This window comes from Ornithorhynchus anatinus, chromosome 1 (assembly GCF_004115215.2).
Source record: "Ornithorhynchus anatinus isolate Pmale09 chromosome 1, mOrnAna1.pri.v4, whole genome shotgun sequence".
NCBI classification, from domain to species: Eukaryota; Metazoa; Chordata; class Mammalia; order Monotremata; family Ornithorhynchidae; genus Ornithorhynchus; species Ornithorhynchus anatinus.
The window spans coordinates 132,419,452-132,433,875 of NC_041728.1; the positions used below are offsets into that span (position 1 = coordinate 132,419,452).

At 52.1% G+C, this 14,424-nt stretch overlaps 1 protein-coding gene across 7 annotated transcripts in view; it reads left to right on the plus strand.

Annotated features, from left to right (window-relative positions):
• LOC100089260 (endothelin-converting enzyme 2) overlaps window positions 1-14,424 on the plus strand; it is a 51,536-nt gene that overhangs the window by 21,233 nt on the left and 15,879 nt on the right. The window contains exons 1-5 of one of the 7 annotated variants that reach the window (XM_029060845.2): window positions 1,440-1,585; window positions 11,198-11,266; window positions 12,195-12,281; window positions 12,631-12,766; window positions 13,615-13,830. In XM_029060845.2, coding sequence (XP_028916678.1) covers window positions 1,541-1,585; window positions 11,198-11,266; window positions 12,195-12,281; window positions 12,631-12,766; window positions 13,615-13,830 — 553 coding nt within the window. In that variant the 5' untranslated portion in view covers window positions 1,440-1,540. Of the gene's footprint in view, window positions 1-1,439; window positions 1,586-10,565; window positions 11,361-11,574; window positions 11,673-11,741; window positions 11,840-12,194; window positions 12,282-12,630; window positions 12,767-13,614; window positions 13,831-14,424 lie in introns of those variants that run through there. The other 6 variants (XM_029060828.2, XM_029060883.2, XM_029060849.2 and 3 more) reach the window with 6 other exon arrangements.

The following is a 14,424-nucleotide window of genomic DNA, read 5'->3' on the forward strand; positions in this document are numbered from 1 at the left end:
GCGGGGAGAGACGGGGGGATGGGAGATCGGAGAGGAGGCTGACGCGGTCATCCAGTCGGGATAGGACGAGCGAATGTACTAACGCCGTAGCCGTTTGGATGGAGAGGAAAGGGCGGATGTGGGCGATGTTGTGAAGGTGAGACCGGCAAGTGTTGGCGACGGATTGGATGTGTGGGGTGAATGAGAGAGCGGAGTCGAGGATGACGCCGAGGGTGTGGGCCTGTGAGACGGGAAGGATGGAGGTGCCGTCCACAGGGATGGGAAAGTCAGGGAGAGGACAGGGTTTGGGAGGGAAGATGAGGGGCAGACTCATACAGCTCCGGATACCCTGAACCCAACTGACTGCTGCTCACCATGGGGGCCTTTTGCAGGCAGACTCTGAGGCTTGGGCAGCCGGCAGCTGGAGGCCTTTCTGACGGCGGGGTTGGGAGTCTTCTGGTCTAATCCTCAGCATATCCCGTACATCCCTATTCACCCTCTCTTTCTCCTCGTGTTCCTTGCTGTAGGCCAGTTTGAGCATTCTCACGGTTTGCTCTTTATTGCAACTGTAACAGCAGTTCAAGATCATCAGAGCGGTAAAGAAAACCGCTGTCGTCAATAAGCCATAAATTCCGACAAAATCCGACCCCTTTCAAGGGACTGAAGCACTGGTGTTTCTCCTGGGCGATGGTGAAGCACCTGAGCACATACCCAACAATTATATTTTGAGATCACTAGCTTACTGAATCAGAGGACAGAGGAATCTGTTGGCCTGACAAGGAGGGAGGGAACCCTCTGGTACAGAGTAATTCGCAACTGAAAGTTAAACTATTCCTCTGTTCTAGCTAAAAAAAAAAAAAAATACGGATTAGACAAGCAAATCAAATAATTTCAGGAGTCCCTTCAGGTTCCAGTAGGTGTTCGGATCTCTCCGCACGCTGTGGTCATTTCCGCTGCCGCTGTCGACCGGGAGGGTTTCTTTTTTGGTCTCGGTTTCGGGAGGGGCAGCCGTCTTCTGGTGGTGAGAGGCGTGGATTTAGGAATTCCGGCCCCGGCACTCGTGGGCGGTGTGAGTGCTCAGGAGGATCTGAAATGGTCATGTCCCCTGAGGAGCCTGGCCACATTTCGGTTGTGGGCCTTGACTTAACCCCAATCTCCCGGTTGTGGAGACTGGCAGGGGGAGTCGAGTTCCTCTGGGAGGGTCTCTAGGACCGAGATCTGAACGCACTTAGTCATCTACGATAATCTAACCGCAAATAATCGTAACGGCAGTCATCCTGGTATTTAAATGCTCACCATGCGATGACATTGTTTAGTCATAAAGGAGAGAGAAATGAGGCGTAGCTAACAAACCATGGGTCATGGAAGCATTTCAATACATCAGGATCAATTACTACCGGCTCTGGGAGGGAAACAGCCAACGGGCCTCAAAGAAGAGATTCTCACAGGTTCTGACGTTCAATCCTCTCCAGGTCACAGATCGCTCGTGAGGGTCACCGAGAGACGGACTGCTCCGGACCGTCGTCGACCGCTGCCGTCCGAGTCGCGGCGCCAAATTCCTATGGAAGGAAAAACTTCCCAGACCCTGCGTCGTGTTCAGAAAAAGGTTGGTCAGAGACAAGTTTTATTACACTTACCGCTTCATCCGACACTTTAGGGAGAGGCGTTGAGCGCAAGAGACTCCCCTGCTAGTCAAGGTCACTTCTCTGGGCCGCGGTTACCTCATATCGAGCGCTTACTGCGTGCAGAGCCCTGGGCTCGTCAGCTGTGTGACTTTGGGCAAGTCGCTTCGCTTCTCTGGGCCTCGGGTTACCTCATCTGGAAAATGGGGATGAAGACCGTGAGCCCCACGTCGGACAACCTGAATATCCTGTATCTACCCGGTGCTTAGAACGGTGCTCGGCACATAGTAAGCGCTTAACAGACGCCATCATCATTATTATGTGGGCCTCTCACAGTCTCGACTCCCGCTTTACGGCTGAGGTGACTGAGGCCCGGAGAAGTGACGTCATTTGCCCAAGGTCACCCAGCAGACAAGTGGTGGAGCAGGGATTAGAACCCAGGTCCTTCTGACTCCCAAGACCAGCCTCTAGCCACTAAGCCACACTGCTTCTCCTTGGGTGTGGGGGGCTAGAATACCGGGGAATGACAGGAGCGGAATGGAGGGGGTAATCTAGGTAGTTTCCACTCACGTGGTCTAGTGGAAAAAAACCCGGGCCTGGGACTCAGAAGGACCTGGGTTCTAATCCCGGCTCTGCCATTTGTCCGCTGTGTGACCTTGGGCAGGTCACTTCACTTCTCTGGGTCTCAGTCACCTCATCCTTAAAATGGGGGGGTTAAGACTGTGAGGGCCTTATGAGTCAGAGACTGTGTCCAACCTGATATTTCCTTGTATCCACCCCAATGCAGTGCCTGGCACATGATGAGCAAACAACAACTTAACCTTAAAAAATCGTATTTATTGAGCGCTTAGTGTGTACAGGGCATTGGATTAAGAGCTCGGGAGTCTACAATACAACAGAGTTGATAGACGCATTCCTTATCCACAAGGAGGAGGAGGATGACGATGGTATTTGTTAAGCGCTTACTATATGCCAAGCACTGTTCTAAGGGCTGGGGTAGATAGAAGGTAATCAGGCTGTCCCACGTGGGGCTCACGGTCTTCATCCCCGTTATACAGATGAGGTAACCGAGGCCCCGAGAAGTGAAGCGACTTGGCCAGAGTCACACAGCAGACAAGTGGCGGAGCCTGGATTAGAACCCACGACCTCTGACTCCCTAGTCCGTGCTCTTTCCACTCATTCGATCATATTTATTGAGCGCTTACTGTGTGCAGAGCACTGCACTAAGCGCTTAGCAGTGTACTAAGCGCTCCACCAAACCACCAGGTTCCCCTAAGCCATGCTGCTTCTCTGCAAAGAATCAATGTCGGTGGTTTTTACTGAGCGCTGATTATGTGCAGAGCACTGTACTGAGCGCTGGGGAGAGTCCAATCCAACAGAATTAGCGGGCACGTTCCTTGTCCAAGCCTTTCCCTAGACTCCCTTTTCCCAAATCTACACGGGCTCCCGTTTCCACCTTCCCTTCCCGTCCCCGGAATCACCTCGCACCCAGAGGAGCAAAACTACAGCTCCTGGGCTATTGGCGGCGTCCCTTAGATCTCCTCCTGAATTAGGAATCCCAGAAGGGCCTCTGGCCCGGTCGTCTGTGTAGTCGTTGGAGTGACACCCGGGGGGGGTTATGGGGGGTCAGGGGACAGTCACGGGAGGGATTGAGGGGCTTTAGATGGGGGCTCGAGGCGGAAGAACCCACCGCAGCCGGACTCTGCCCTAGATTTCTCCAAAAACAGTCCCCATAAGAGGATCCAGAGTCCGAACCTGAATTTGCTGGTGTTTTGTTTTATCGGTTTGGTTTTAAAGCTCTTCAAACCTTAGACGTCACCACTCGCTGCACAGATTCTCCTGGTGGAGTAGCGCTGAATGTTTTGCACGCGCCTCCCGGATGCCACCCAGAATTTGGCGGGATTCCCTCGCGCGGTCTCGGCGTCGGCGAGGTCAGGGAGGTGAAAGGAAACTCAGTTTATGAACGTCATCGTCATCCTCAGCATCTCCACTTACTGAGCACCCGCGGGATGCAGTACGTGGAGAACACGAAATAGTTAGAAGACGCAACCTTCTAGGGTGAACATCAAGTTAGAAGACACGCTGAGAAGCAGCGTGGTCTAGGGGATAGAGTGCGGGCCTGGGAATCAGAAAGACTTGGGTTCGAATTCCGCCTCTGCCGCTCGTCTCTGGGTGACTTTGGGCAACTCGCTTAACTTCTTTGTGCCTCATTTACCTCTTCTGTAAAATAGGGATGAAGACTGTGAATCCCAGGTAGGACATGGACTGGGTCCAAGGACACGGACTGGGTCTAACCTGATTAACCTGTATCTACTCCAGCACTTAGTAGAGTGCCTGGTACATAGTAAGCGGTGAACAAATACCACAAAAAAAAATACATTCTTGCCCGCAAGGAGTTTATAATCTCATGGGGAAGACAGTTATTTGAATAAGTTACAGATAAATGCCCTCCCTCCTCACATCCGCCAAACTAGCGCACTTCCCCCCTTCAAAGCTCTACTGAGGGCTCACCTCCTCCAGGAGGCCTTCCCAGACTGAGCCCCCCCCCTTTCCCTCTGCTCCTCCTCCCCCTCCATCACCCCGACTCCCTCCCTCTGCTCTAACCCCTTCCCCTCCCCGCAGCACTTGTATGTATTTGTACGTATTTATTATTCTATTTTATTAATGATGCGTATATATCTATAATTCTATTTATTTATATCGACCCTATTGGTGCCTGTCTACTTGTTTCGTTTTGTTGTCTGTCTCCCCCCTTCTAGACTGTGAGCCTGTCGCTGGGTAGGGATTGTCTCTATTGGTTGCCGAATTGTACTCTCCGAGCGCTTGGTACAGTGCTTTTCACACGGTAAGCACTCAGTAAATAGGTTGGAATGAATAAATTGCCAAAGGGAGACTTCATAGAGTAGCAGAGTATACGAAGTATACGGTAAATAGCCTAGCCTAGTGGAAAGAGCAAAGGCTTGGGAGGCGGAGGAGCCGGGTTCTAATCCCGGGTCCGTCACATACCGGCGTATGATCTTGGGCAAGTCACTTCACTTCTCTGTGCTTCAGTTCCCTCATTTTGCCACCTGGTCTCCTTCCTACTTAGACTCTGAGCCCCATATGGGACCTGACTACCTGGTACCTACCCTGGTGCTTAGTAAAGTGCTTGATGGAGTGAGCGCTTAACGAGTACCGCAAAAAATTAAAACCCTCCCCAAAACCACGTCCTGGATCCACCTCCTTCAGATTCATCTAGTCAGCTCTCCCCTCGGCCCGGGCGCCTGTGATATCCTGGCTTAACTTCTGTATTCCTCCCTGCCTTCAGGCTCTCCCCGCTCCAGTCCCCACTTCCCTCTGCTGCTGGAACTATCTTTCTCGACTCTTGATCTGAACACGTCTCTCCATTCCCCAAAAACCTCAACGTAGGGAGAGCACAGTATAACAGAGTTAGTAGACGTTCTCCCTGCCTACAAGGAGCTTGCGTTCTAGAGGGGGAGATGGACATTACGATAAATTGCAGATACGTGAGGAAGTGCTGTGGGGCTGAGGAGAGGGTGAGCACTATTCTAAGTAATGGGGGGCCGGCAAGTTAATGGGGTCAGAAACAGTCCTCCTCCCATATGGAGTTCACTGCCTTGTGGGAGGGAGAACAGATATTGAAAGCCCATTTTACAGATGAGGAAACGGAAGCCCAGAGAAATTAAATGACTTGCCCAAGGTCACCTAACAGGCACTTGGCAGAACCAGGTTTAGACCCCCGTTCCTCAGACTCCCAGGCCCACGCTCTTTCCACTAGTCTACCCCGGTCCTCAACTATCACTTTCGCACTCACACTGACAGCTTCCAGTTGTACTTTTGTATTTATTGATTTATAATACTCCGCGTGGCGTAGTGAAGTGACTTGCCCAAGGTCACAAAGCAGACAAGTGGGTTGGACCCAGTCCCTGTCCCAGATGGGGCTCACAGTCTCAATCCCCATTTTACAGATGAGGTCACTGAGGCCCAGGGAAGTGAAGTGACTTGTCCAAGGAGACACAGCAGAGAAGTGGCAGAACCAGGAATATTATTATTGTTATTAATACTAATAATAATGGAATTTGTTAAGCACATACTATGTGTCAGGCACTGTACTAAGCCCTGGGGTGGATACAAGCAAATTGGGTTGGACACAGTCCCTGTTCCATATGGAGCTCAAGGTCTCAATCCCCATTGTACAGATGAGGGAACTGAGGCCCAGAGAAGTGAAATGACTTGCTCAACATCACCCAGCGGGTAAGCGGAGGAGCTGGAATTAGAATCCAGGTCTCTGAATCCTAGACCCAGGCTCTTCACCCTTCACCTGGAAAGGAGCCCCAGCCATCCCCCAGTACAAACCCAAAAGATCAATTATCCTGCAGGGTAGAGGCAGCATGGTGTAGTGGATAGAGCCGCTCAGTACAGTGCTCTGCACAAAGTAAGCGATTGAATGAATGAATGAATGAATGAATGAATAGAGCATGAGACTGGGAGCCCCACGCGGGACAGGGACTGTGTCCAACCCAATTTGCTTATATCCACCCCAGTGCTTAGTACAGTGCCTGGCACATAGCATGCGTTTAACAAATTCCATTATTATTATTATTATATTATTATAATAATAATAATCTTGGTTCTGCCACTTCTCTGCTGTGTCACCTTAGACAAGTCATTTCACTTCTCTGGGCCTCAGTGACCTCATCTGTAAAATGGGAATTGAGACCGTGAGCTCTATCTGGGAAAGGGACTCTGTCCAATCCAGTTGGCTTGTATCCACCCCAGCACTTAGTACAGTGGCCGGCACCTAGTAAGCCCTTAACAGTGACCACAGTTATTATTTTTATTATGGTTTGCAATTTTAGCTTTTCTTCCTCCTATCTGAAAATTATACGTCGGTCTCCCCGTTAGCTTGTAGGCCCCTTATGGGCAGAAATCAGGTCTCCCATTGCATTCTACCGAGTGCATAATAAATGCTCAAAAATTCAATCATATTTATTGAGCACGTACTCTGTGCAGAGCACTGTACTAAGCGCTTGTAAAGTACGATTCAGCAACGAATAGAGGCTATCTCTGCCCACAAGGGGCTCACGGTCTAGAAGGAGACAGATGGACACCAAAACAAGTAAACAGGCATCAATAGCCTCAATATAAATTCATCGAATTATAGATATATACACATCAGTAATATAAATAAATAGAATTACAAATATGTACATTTATATATACAAGTGCTGTAGGGCAGGGAGGGGGCTAGAGCAAAGGGAGTGAGTCGGGGCGATGGGGAGGGGGAGCAGAGGAAAAGGGGAGGCTTAGTCTGGGAAGGCCTCCTGGAGGAAGTGAGCCTTTAGAAGGGCTTTGAAGGGGGGGGGGGCATTGTGTTTGATTATATGAATGATCGCTTAAAAGAAAAAAAAATCAGAAAGTAAAAAGGTAGGAAAAGCACAGGAATGGGAGGGCCAAAGTAGGGGAAGGATTGGAAGAGGAAAGGATGACCTGATTGGGGAAGGGAAAAACAAAAACAAAAAGGACATAAAAGGGGGAGAAGGGAAAGGACACATGAGGAAAAGAAAAAGAGGCAAAGGTGATATGGGGAAATGGAGAGGAGAAGGAAAGAGGGAGGCAGGAAAGTGGGAAAGACATTTGAGGGAGAGATGAAAAAAGCAGGGTGGCCAGGTGGAAAGAGCATAGGAGTGGGAGTCGAGAGACCGGGGTTCTAATTTTGGTTCTGTACAACTTGCCTGCTGTGTGACCTTTGACAAGTCACTTAATCTTTCCTCCTCTATAATGGAGATGAGATGCCTCCCCCTTGGACTGTGAGCCTCAGGTGGGATAGGGACTGCGTCCGATCTGACTCTATCGTACCCACCCCAGTGCTTAGCACCGAGTAATCGTTTCACAAATACCAATCACAGTTATTAATAAAGGGATGAAGTTGGGAGGTAGGGAAAGCTGGCGTGGAAAGGAGTGATGGAGAAAGGTGAAGGTAAAGATGGGGAGGGAGAAAGGAGGTGATGAGAAATGAGAAAAGGTTGCAAAGGGAAAGGAGGAGAAAGAAAAAAATGGGAAAGAGGGAAAAAATCAGAGATAAAGGAAAAGGTAAAGATGGGGGGAAAGAGAGAAAATGGAGAGAATAAAAGATAAAATAAGATCATTTTAAATAAAGGGAGAGAGAAGAAGAGGAAACAGTCGAGGGGAAAAAATCGAAGAACCTTAGGAAGAAAAGAGGATGGCGAGAACTAGATTGGACGGTGTTTTTAGCTAACTACGTAGCACGTCAACAAATGCCGATGGGTGTCTTTCGATGATGAGGCAGGAGAGAAGTGACCACGACCCTGAGAAGCACATGGTAAACGGCGGGAGATTGGCAGGTTTTTAGGATTTATATTTGCCCGAGGATGCTAAATTGTAAGCAGTGAACTATTGCTTCGGCTCAGTGGGGGTCAAATTAGGCTGCTCTAACTTTTTCAGCTTTGTGAGCCCCCCATGGAGCGGGGGCCGTGACTAATTCCCACCTGTGTATTCTTTCCCAGAGCTTAGTACAGTGGTCTGCCCACAATAAGCGCTTAATAAGTACTATCACTACTCCGTATACCACAGTCTGCTCTCATTCTGGATTATGATTACGCTTATTTCTTCTCAGGTGAGGCACCATTTCTTATATTTATAATTCAGTTTTACATATTTTCCCCTGGCCTAAATTTTTCCCCTAGCCTAACCTAACATTATTTAAATGTAAATGATAAATCTCTATTTTTAATGATATGTATATATCTATAATTCTGTTTGCTTATATTGATGCTCTTGATGCCGGTTTACTTGTTTTGATGTCCATGTGTCTTCCCTTCTAGACTGTGAGTCCGCTGTGGGCAGGGATCGTCTCTGTGGCTGAATTGTACTTTCCAAGCGCTTAGTAGTGCTCTGCACACAGTTAGCACTCGGTAAATATGATTGAATAAATGAATGTATATTTGGAGTTGATGCTTACTTTGGGTGCCCACTGCTCTCTTAAGGAAAGTCGTTACATGTGGGTACCGCTCGGTTCCTTTTCCGTCTTCTGCCCTGAGTTCGATTCTGCCCTTCAGTGGCTTGAGTATTTTCCCTCTGCCTCGGTCTCCTCATCTGCAGAATCAATCAATCCATCAGTGGTATTTATTGAGCGTTTACTGCATGCAGAGCACTGAACTGAGCACTTGGAAAGTACAGGTCAGCCACAGAGACAATCCCCGCCCACAGTGGGCTTCCCACTTGGGAAAATACAATAGAGCTGGTAGGCATGATCCCTGCCCACGAGGAGCTTAGAATCTCCAGGGGGAGACAGGCAGGAAAATAAATTACCGACAGGGGAACCAGTAGAATAGAAAAATGTATTCCTAAGTGCTTTGGGGCTGGGGTGAGCAGTAGAACGCATATAGCATCTTGGGGATTCAATACGTAGTCTCACTTCTGCTTAGACTGTGAGCCCGTTGGGGGACCGGGACCGTGTCCGACCTGATGACCCCGGCTTTACCTCAGTGATTAGAGCAGTGCTCGACGCGTAATAAGTGCTTACCAAATATGCCTCCGACCTGGAAGGTCCTCCCTCTTCATATCCAACAGAGCCTCGTTCTACCCACCTTCCATACCTGATTTATTAAAAGCACGTCTCCTCCAAGAGGCCTTCCCCCACTAAGCCCTCATTTCCTCTTCTCCCACTCCCTTCTGCGCCGACCATTCTCTGGGATTTGCACCCTTTACTGACCCTTCCCTCAACCCCACAGCGCTTATGTACGTACCTCTAATTTATTTATTTATAGTAATGTCTGTCTCCCCCTCTAGACTGTGAGCTCACGGTGAGCAGGGAAAACTTGTCTATCAACCCTGCTATATTGTACTCCTTCAAGTGCCTCGGGAAGGGCTTAGCAGTGTTCTGCATACAGTCAGCGCTCAATAAATATGATGGATTGACCATTATTATTAATACGAAGAAATAATAATAATGAGAAGAACCTGAGCAAACTTTATATCTCAGAGAATTGTCAAGAGTAGATGAAACTTTCCAAAATACTATTACTGCTGTTGTTACTGCTGCTGTTACTGCAGTGCCTGGCACACAGTAGACACTTTAATAATAATGTTGTTGGTATTTGTTAAGCGCTTACTATGTGCAGAGCACTGTTCTAAGCGCTGGGGTAGACACAGGGGAATCAGGTTGTCCCACGTGGGGCTCACAGTCTTAATCCCCATTTTACAGATGAGGTAACTGAGGCACAGAGAAGTGAAGTGACTTGCCCACAGTCACACAGCTGACAAGTGGCAGCGCCGTGATTCGAACCCATGACCTCTGACTCCAAAGCCTATGCTCTTTCCACTGAGCCACGCTGCTTCTCAAATACCATAATGTTGTTATTGTTACTTCTACTACCGCTCCTCCTCCTCCTACTTCTGCAGATTTTAAAATACAGTACACTTTGAGAACCGGTCCGTTCCCGAACGTATTCCCGGATCCTTCCCTCCAGCCGACCCAGCTCTGAGAAAGCTTCCAGGAGCGGGCGAAGCTGGCTGAGGGAATAAAATTAGGGGTCAGGGTTCAGTTAGGTGGCTGAGGAAGAGGCCCGAGATGGAGGCGGTTGGGAAGGTAAGTCGAAGAGGGTGGGAGCACAAAGTGGCCCGGGGGAGAAGGGTCGTGTCGGGGGGGGGAATTTAAGAAAAATCACCTCTTCTTAGTCACCTCTGCCCCTACTAACTTTGACAGAGGTACGAGAATCAAGGAAGCTCGGGGAGACTCGGGTTTACTAGAACGGACGTCGGCCTGCCCAAGAGAACTGAGGAACACGTACACGTAACCCCATCCTGCCAGGGGCTAGGACCTCGGGCAAGCCACTGAACTTCTCTGTGCCTCAGTGACTTCATCTGTAAAATGGAGATTAATACTGTGAATCCTATGAGGGACAACCTGACTACCTTGTATCCGTCCCAGTGCTTGGCACATAGCAAATGCTGAAAAGGTTTCATGATGATGATGATGATGATGATGATGATGAACCTCTAGCCCGAGTAAGGAATGCCAGAGGTCGGTAAGGAAGCGCTCGATAAATACGACGGAACGATCGAAGAAAAACATCCGCTAGCCCGCCAGGGAAGCCACGCGTCGGCTATTCGGGTGTGCCAGTTTGGGAGGAATTCGGTGAGCGGATGCATGCGGCAGAATGACCGAGAGTCGACGTGAAAGGGTGGAGGGAGGGGAGGGAAGAGAATTGTGTATTTCCCACATCTCAAAGCATCGTTGGGTCAAATTCTCCCGTCTTGGGGAGGAAGGCTATTCAGGACATCCGAATTCAGCCATGACCACCCGATCAAGAGGACGGAGAGTCATCCGGAGTTAAACGCATACGTGCTACTCCTCTGCTTTCAAATGAATCATTTTAAAAATAAAATAGGACCCAAAGAAAAAGTGCTTTGCCTTCTCTGCCTTCTGAAAAATAAGAAGTGTTTTCCCTTCGTCTCCAGAGTAGAAGCGTTTACGCAGGCATTTGTAAATCTCTGGACCCTTGCTTTCCGAGAGGCCAGGGCGAAGGACAGTTATTAGGGATTTTGTTTCCCCCCTCCTCCTTCTTTCGCAGAGATGGAAAGAAGTACTAATCATCTGCGGGTCTATCCGTGGAGAGAAATGCGGTATGAATGCGGACAGGGTGCGTCGGTGAGGCTGTGAACCGTGCGTGTGTCTGTGTGGGGTCGTGCTCCCGCTCGGACAATGCTGGAGGTCTGCGGAGAGCTGCCCGCAGTGTGAGTGCGGGAGGGACGAGGACCGGGCCTTTCTGGGGGAGGGTTAATTTGCGGGGAGGGATTTCGGGGGGCTGGAGAGCTCCCGGCCGGGGGGAGGGGGGAGGCGTCCATTTGGGTCGGAGGGATTTGTCGCCCGTAGCGTTTGGGGGCTGCAGGGAGGGTGATGGAGGGAGGGGCCTGAGCCGGGGCTATTTAGGGTTAGGGTGCGGGGGGCTTCAGGGGGGCGGGATTTGTCGGTCGCAGAGCTGCAGGACGGGGATGGGGGCTCGAGGCCCGGAGGGAGGTGGAGGCCCGGAGCCCCCCAATCTGCTGGTGCGTGGATTTATTGGATTTTTGGGGGGGGGTGGGGGATGGGAGGGAGCGCCCCCGGTGCCGCGCCTGCAGGCACCGGCCACCGGCCACCGGAGCCTTAGGGCGTCGCCCTCCCCACTTCCACCATGAGCGTAGCGCTGCGGGAGCTGGGCGGTGGCGGAGGAGGCGTGAGTGTCCGGGATGGGGGGCTTCGGAGGGGGGGAGGGATGGACGGGAGAGGGGCCCGGCCCCCCACCCGCTGGGTGATCGATCCTCCCGCCGGGGAGGGGTCCGGAGGAGGGGCCGCCTGGTTAAAGGGGTGGGGGTCGGGGCCTGGTCTGCGTCACGTTTGGGGGGAAGGACGGGGGGGGTGCGCAGAAATAGGGGGGCTGCCAGGGGGTCGGGGGGAGAAGGACCGGTCCGGGGAGACCCCCGAGAATGGAGAGGTGGGGTGGGGGTGGGGTCGGGGTCGATGGGGTGGAGGGAGGGTCCGGAGGCGGTCGGTCTTGATGCCCTGCCCTGCCCTAGCCTACGTCTCCGCAGATGGCCGAGTACAAGAGGGCGACCCTGCAGGACGAGGAGAGTCCAGAGCCCCCCAGGGATGGGAACGCCTCTCCGGATAGTGTGGAGGTAGGGGAGGGTCCCCGGGGGGGCGGCTAAGGGCCCCCCCCCCATCCCTTAGCATGCCCAGCGCCGACCCGCACCGCCGGCCGGGCTCCGGCCCACCCCTACCTGCAGCCCCCAGGCTCGGGTGAACCGTCCCCCGGCCCTGCCGCGGCCTCGGGGGGGGAGGGGAGGCGGGGGGACACTCACCCGAAGCCCCCCACCGGCCCCCCCAACACCCCCACCCGGCATTCATCCGCTCCGCTCCGGAGTCGAGCGCTCTGCATCCCCTTGACCTTGAGGGCCGGTCCCTCGGGCCCGCCCGCCGCCTCTCCGGCCGGCCACCTCTCCTGACGCCTTCCTCGCCTCTCCCCAGGTGGGTTTTCGGAAGGGAGCGGGACCCGTCCTCGGCCCCCGCACCCAGCTGGAACTGGCCTTGGGGGGGATCTCGCTGCTGCTGGCCGTGTTGCTGCTGGGCTGCCTCGTGGCGCTGGGCGTCCAGTACGGCCGTGGTAAGTGGGCTCGGCACCCCCCGGCCTCCCCACGCCGTCTCCCTTTGAGGGCGTTGGACCGGAGGAGTGATGACGGCGGATGACCGTCCCCGTCCCCACCCCCGGAGACCGCTTTCCAGGACCGAAAGGTGGGCAAGGGAACGCGTCAGTCGACGCTGTTTTGTCGTCCTCTCCCAAGCGCTTAGTGAACGGAGGAATGAATCCCAAGCGCTTAGTACGGCGGTCGGATGAATGAGTGAAAGTTCTGCCACCTCTAGCGGGTATCTCCCCCTCCCCGGCCACTCCCTACTGCCAAATCGATCACTCAGCCAGTTAGACAATCAGTCGCATTTATTGAGCGCTTACTGTGTGCGGAGCACTGAACTAAGCCCTTGGGAGAGTACGGTACAACAATAGACCCATTCCCTGTCCACGGCGAGCATACAGTCTAGAGTGAGAGACGGGCATTAGAATAAATAAATCAATAAGAAGATACGTCCATAAGTGCTGTGGGCCTGGGAGGGGGGATGGATAAAGGGAGCAAGTCAGGGGGACGCGGAAGGGTGTGGGAGAAGAGGAAAGGAGGGCTCAGTCGGGGAAGACCCCTTGGGGGAGATGGGTCTTCAATGAGGTTCGAAGTGGGGGCGATTCGATGTCTTTTAGATACGACGAGGGAGGCCGTTCCAGGCCAGAGGCAGGATGAGAGTGAGAAGTCGGGTGCGAGATAGATCGATCGCTAGTATCGCCAGAGCATCACACCAGGCTCTTGGGAAAGTAGACAGTAGCAGACAGGATCCGGGTCCTCGGGGAGCCTCCGGCCCAGCTCTTCTCCCGGGCCCCACCTTCCCGCCTCCCTCTTCCCCCCGCAGACCCGGCTCACACCATCTGCCTGACGGAGGCCTGCGTCCGGGTGGCCGGGAAGATCCTGGAGTCCCTCGACCGGGGGGTGAGCCCCTGTGAGGACTTCTACCAGTACTCCTGTGGGGGCTGGGTGCAGCGAAATCCCCTGCCCGACGGACGCTCCCGCTGGAATACCTTCAACAGCCTCTGGGACCAGAACCAGGCCGTGCTCAAGCATCTGCTAGGTGAGCCCTAACCCTAACCCTCAGGGGGGCTGCGGACACTCTCCCTCTCAGACGCCGAGGGCAATCAGTCGTATCTATTGAGCGCTTACTGGATGCAAAACACTGCACTAAGTGCTTGGGATTCCTTCACTCACTGTGTAGAGCGCTTGAGTTTCATTTGCCATTCTTTAAGCGCTCGGGATTTATTCATTCGTACATTCAAGCGCTGTCCTGAACGGCTGGGTTTCACTCATTCATTCACTAAGCGCTTGGGTTTCATTCGTTCACTCATTCATCCAAGCACTGTACGGCGCGCTTGGGTTTCATTCATTCACTAAGCAGTTGGGATTCATTCACTCATTCATTCAAGCACTGTAAGGAGCGTTTGGGTTTCATTCATTCTCCAAGCACTTGGGATTCATTCACTCATTCATTCAAGTACCGTAGTAAGTGCTTGGCTTTCACTCATTCATACACGAAGCACTTGGGATTCATTCATTCATTCATTCATTCATTCAAACACTGTACTAAGCACTTGGGATTCATTCAATCATTCATTCAAACACTGTACTAAGCCCTTGGATTTCATTCATTTATTCACTAAGCACTTGGGAG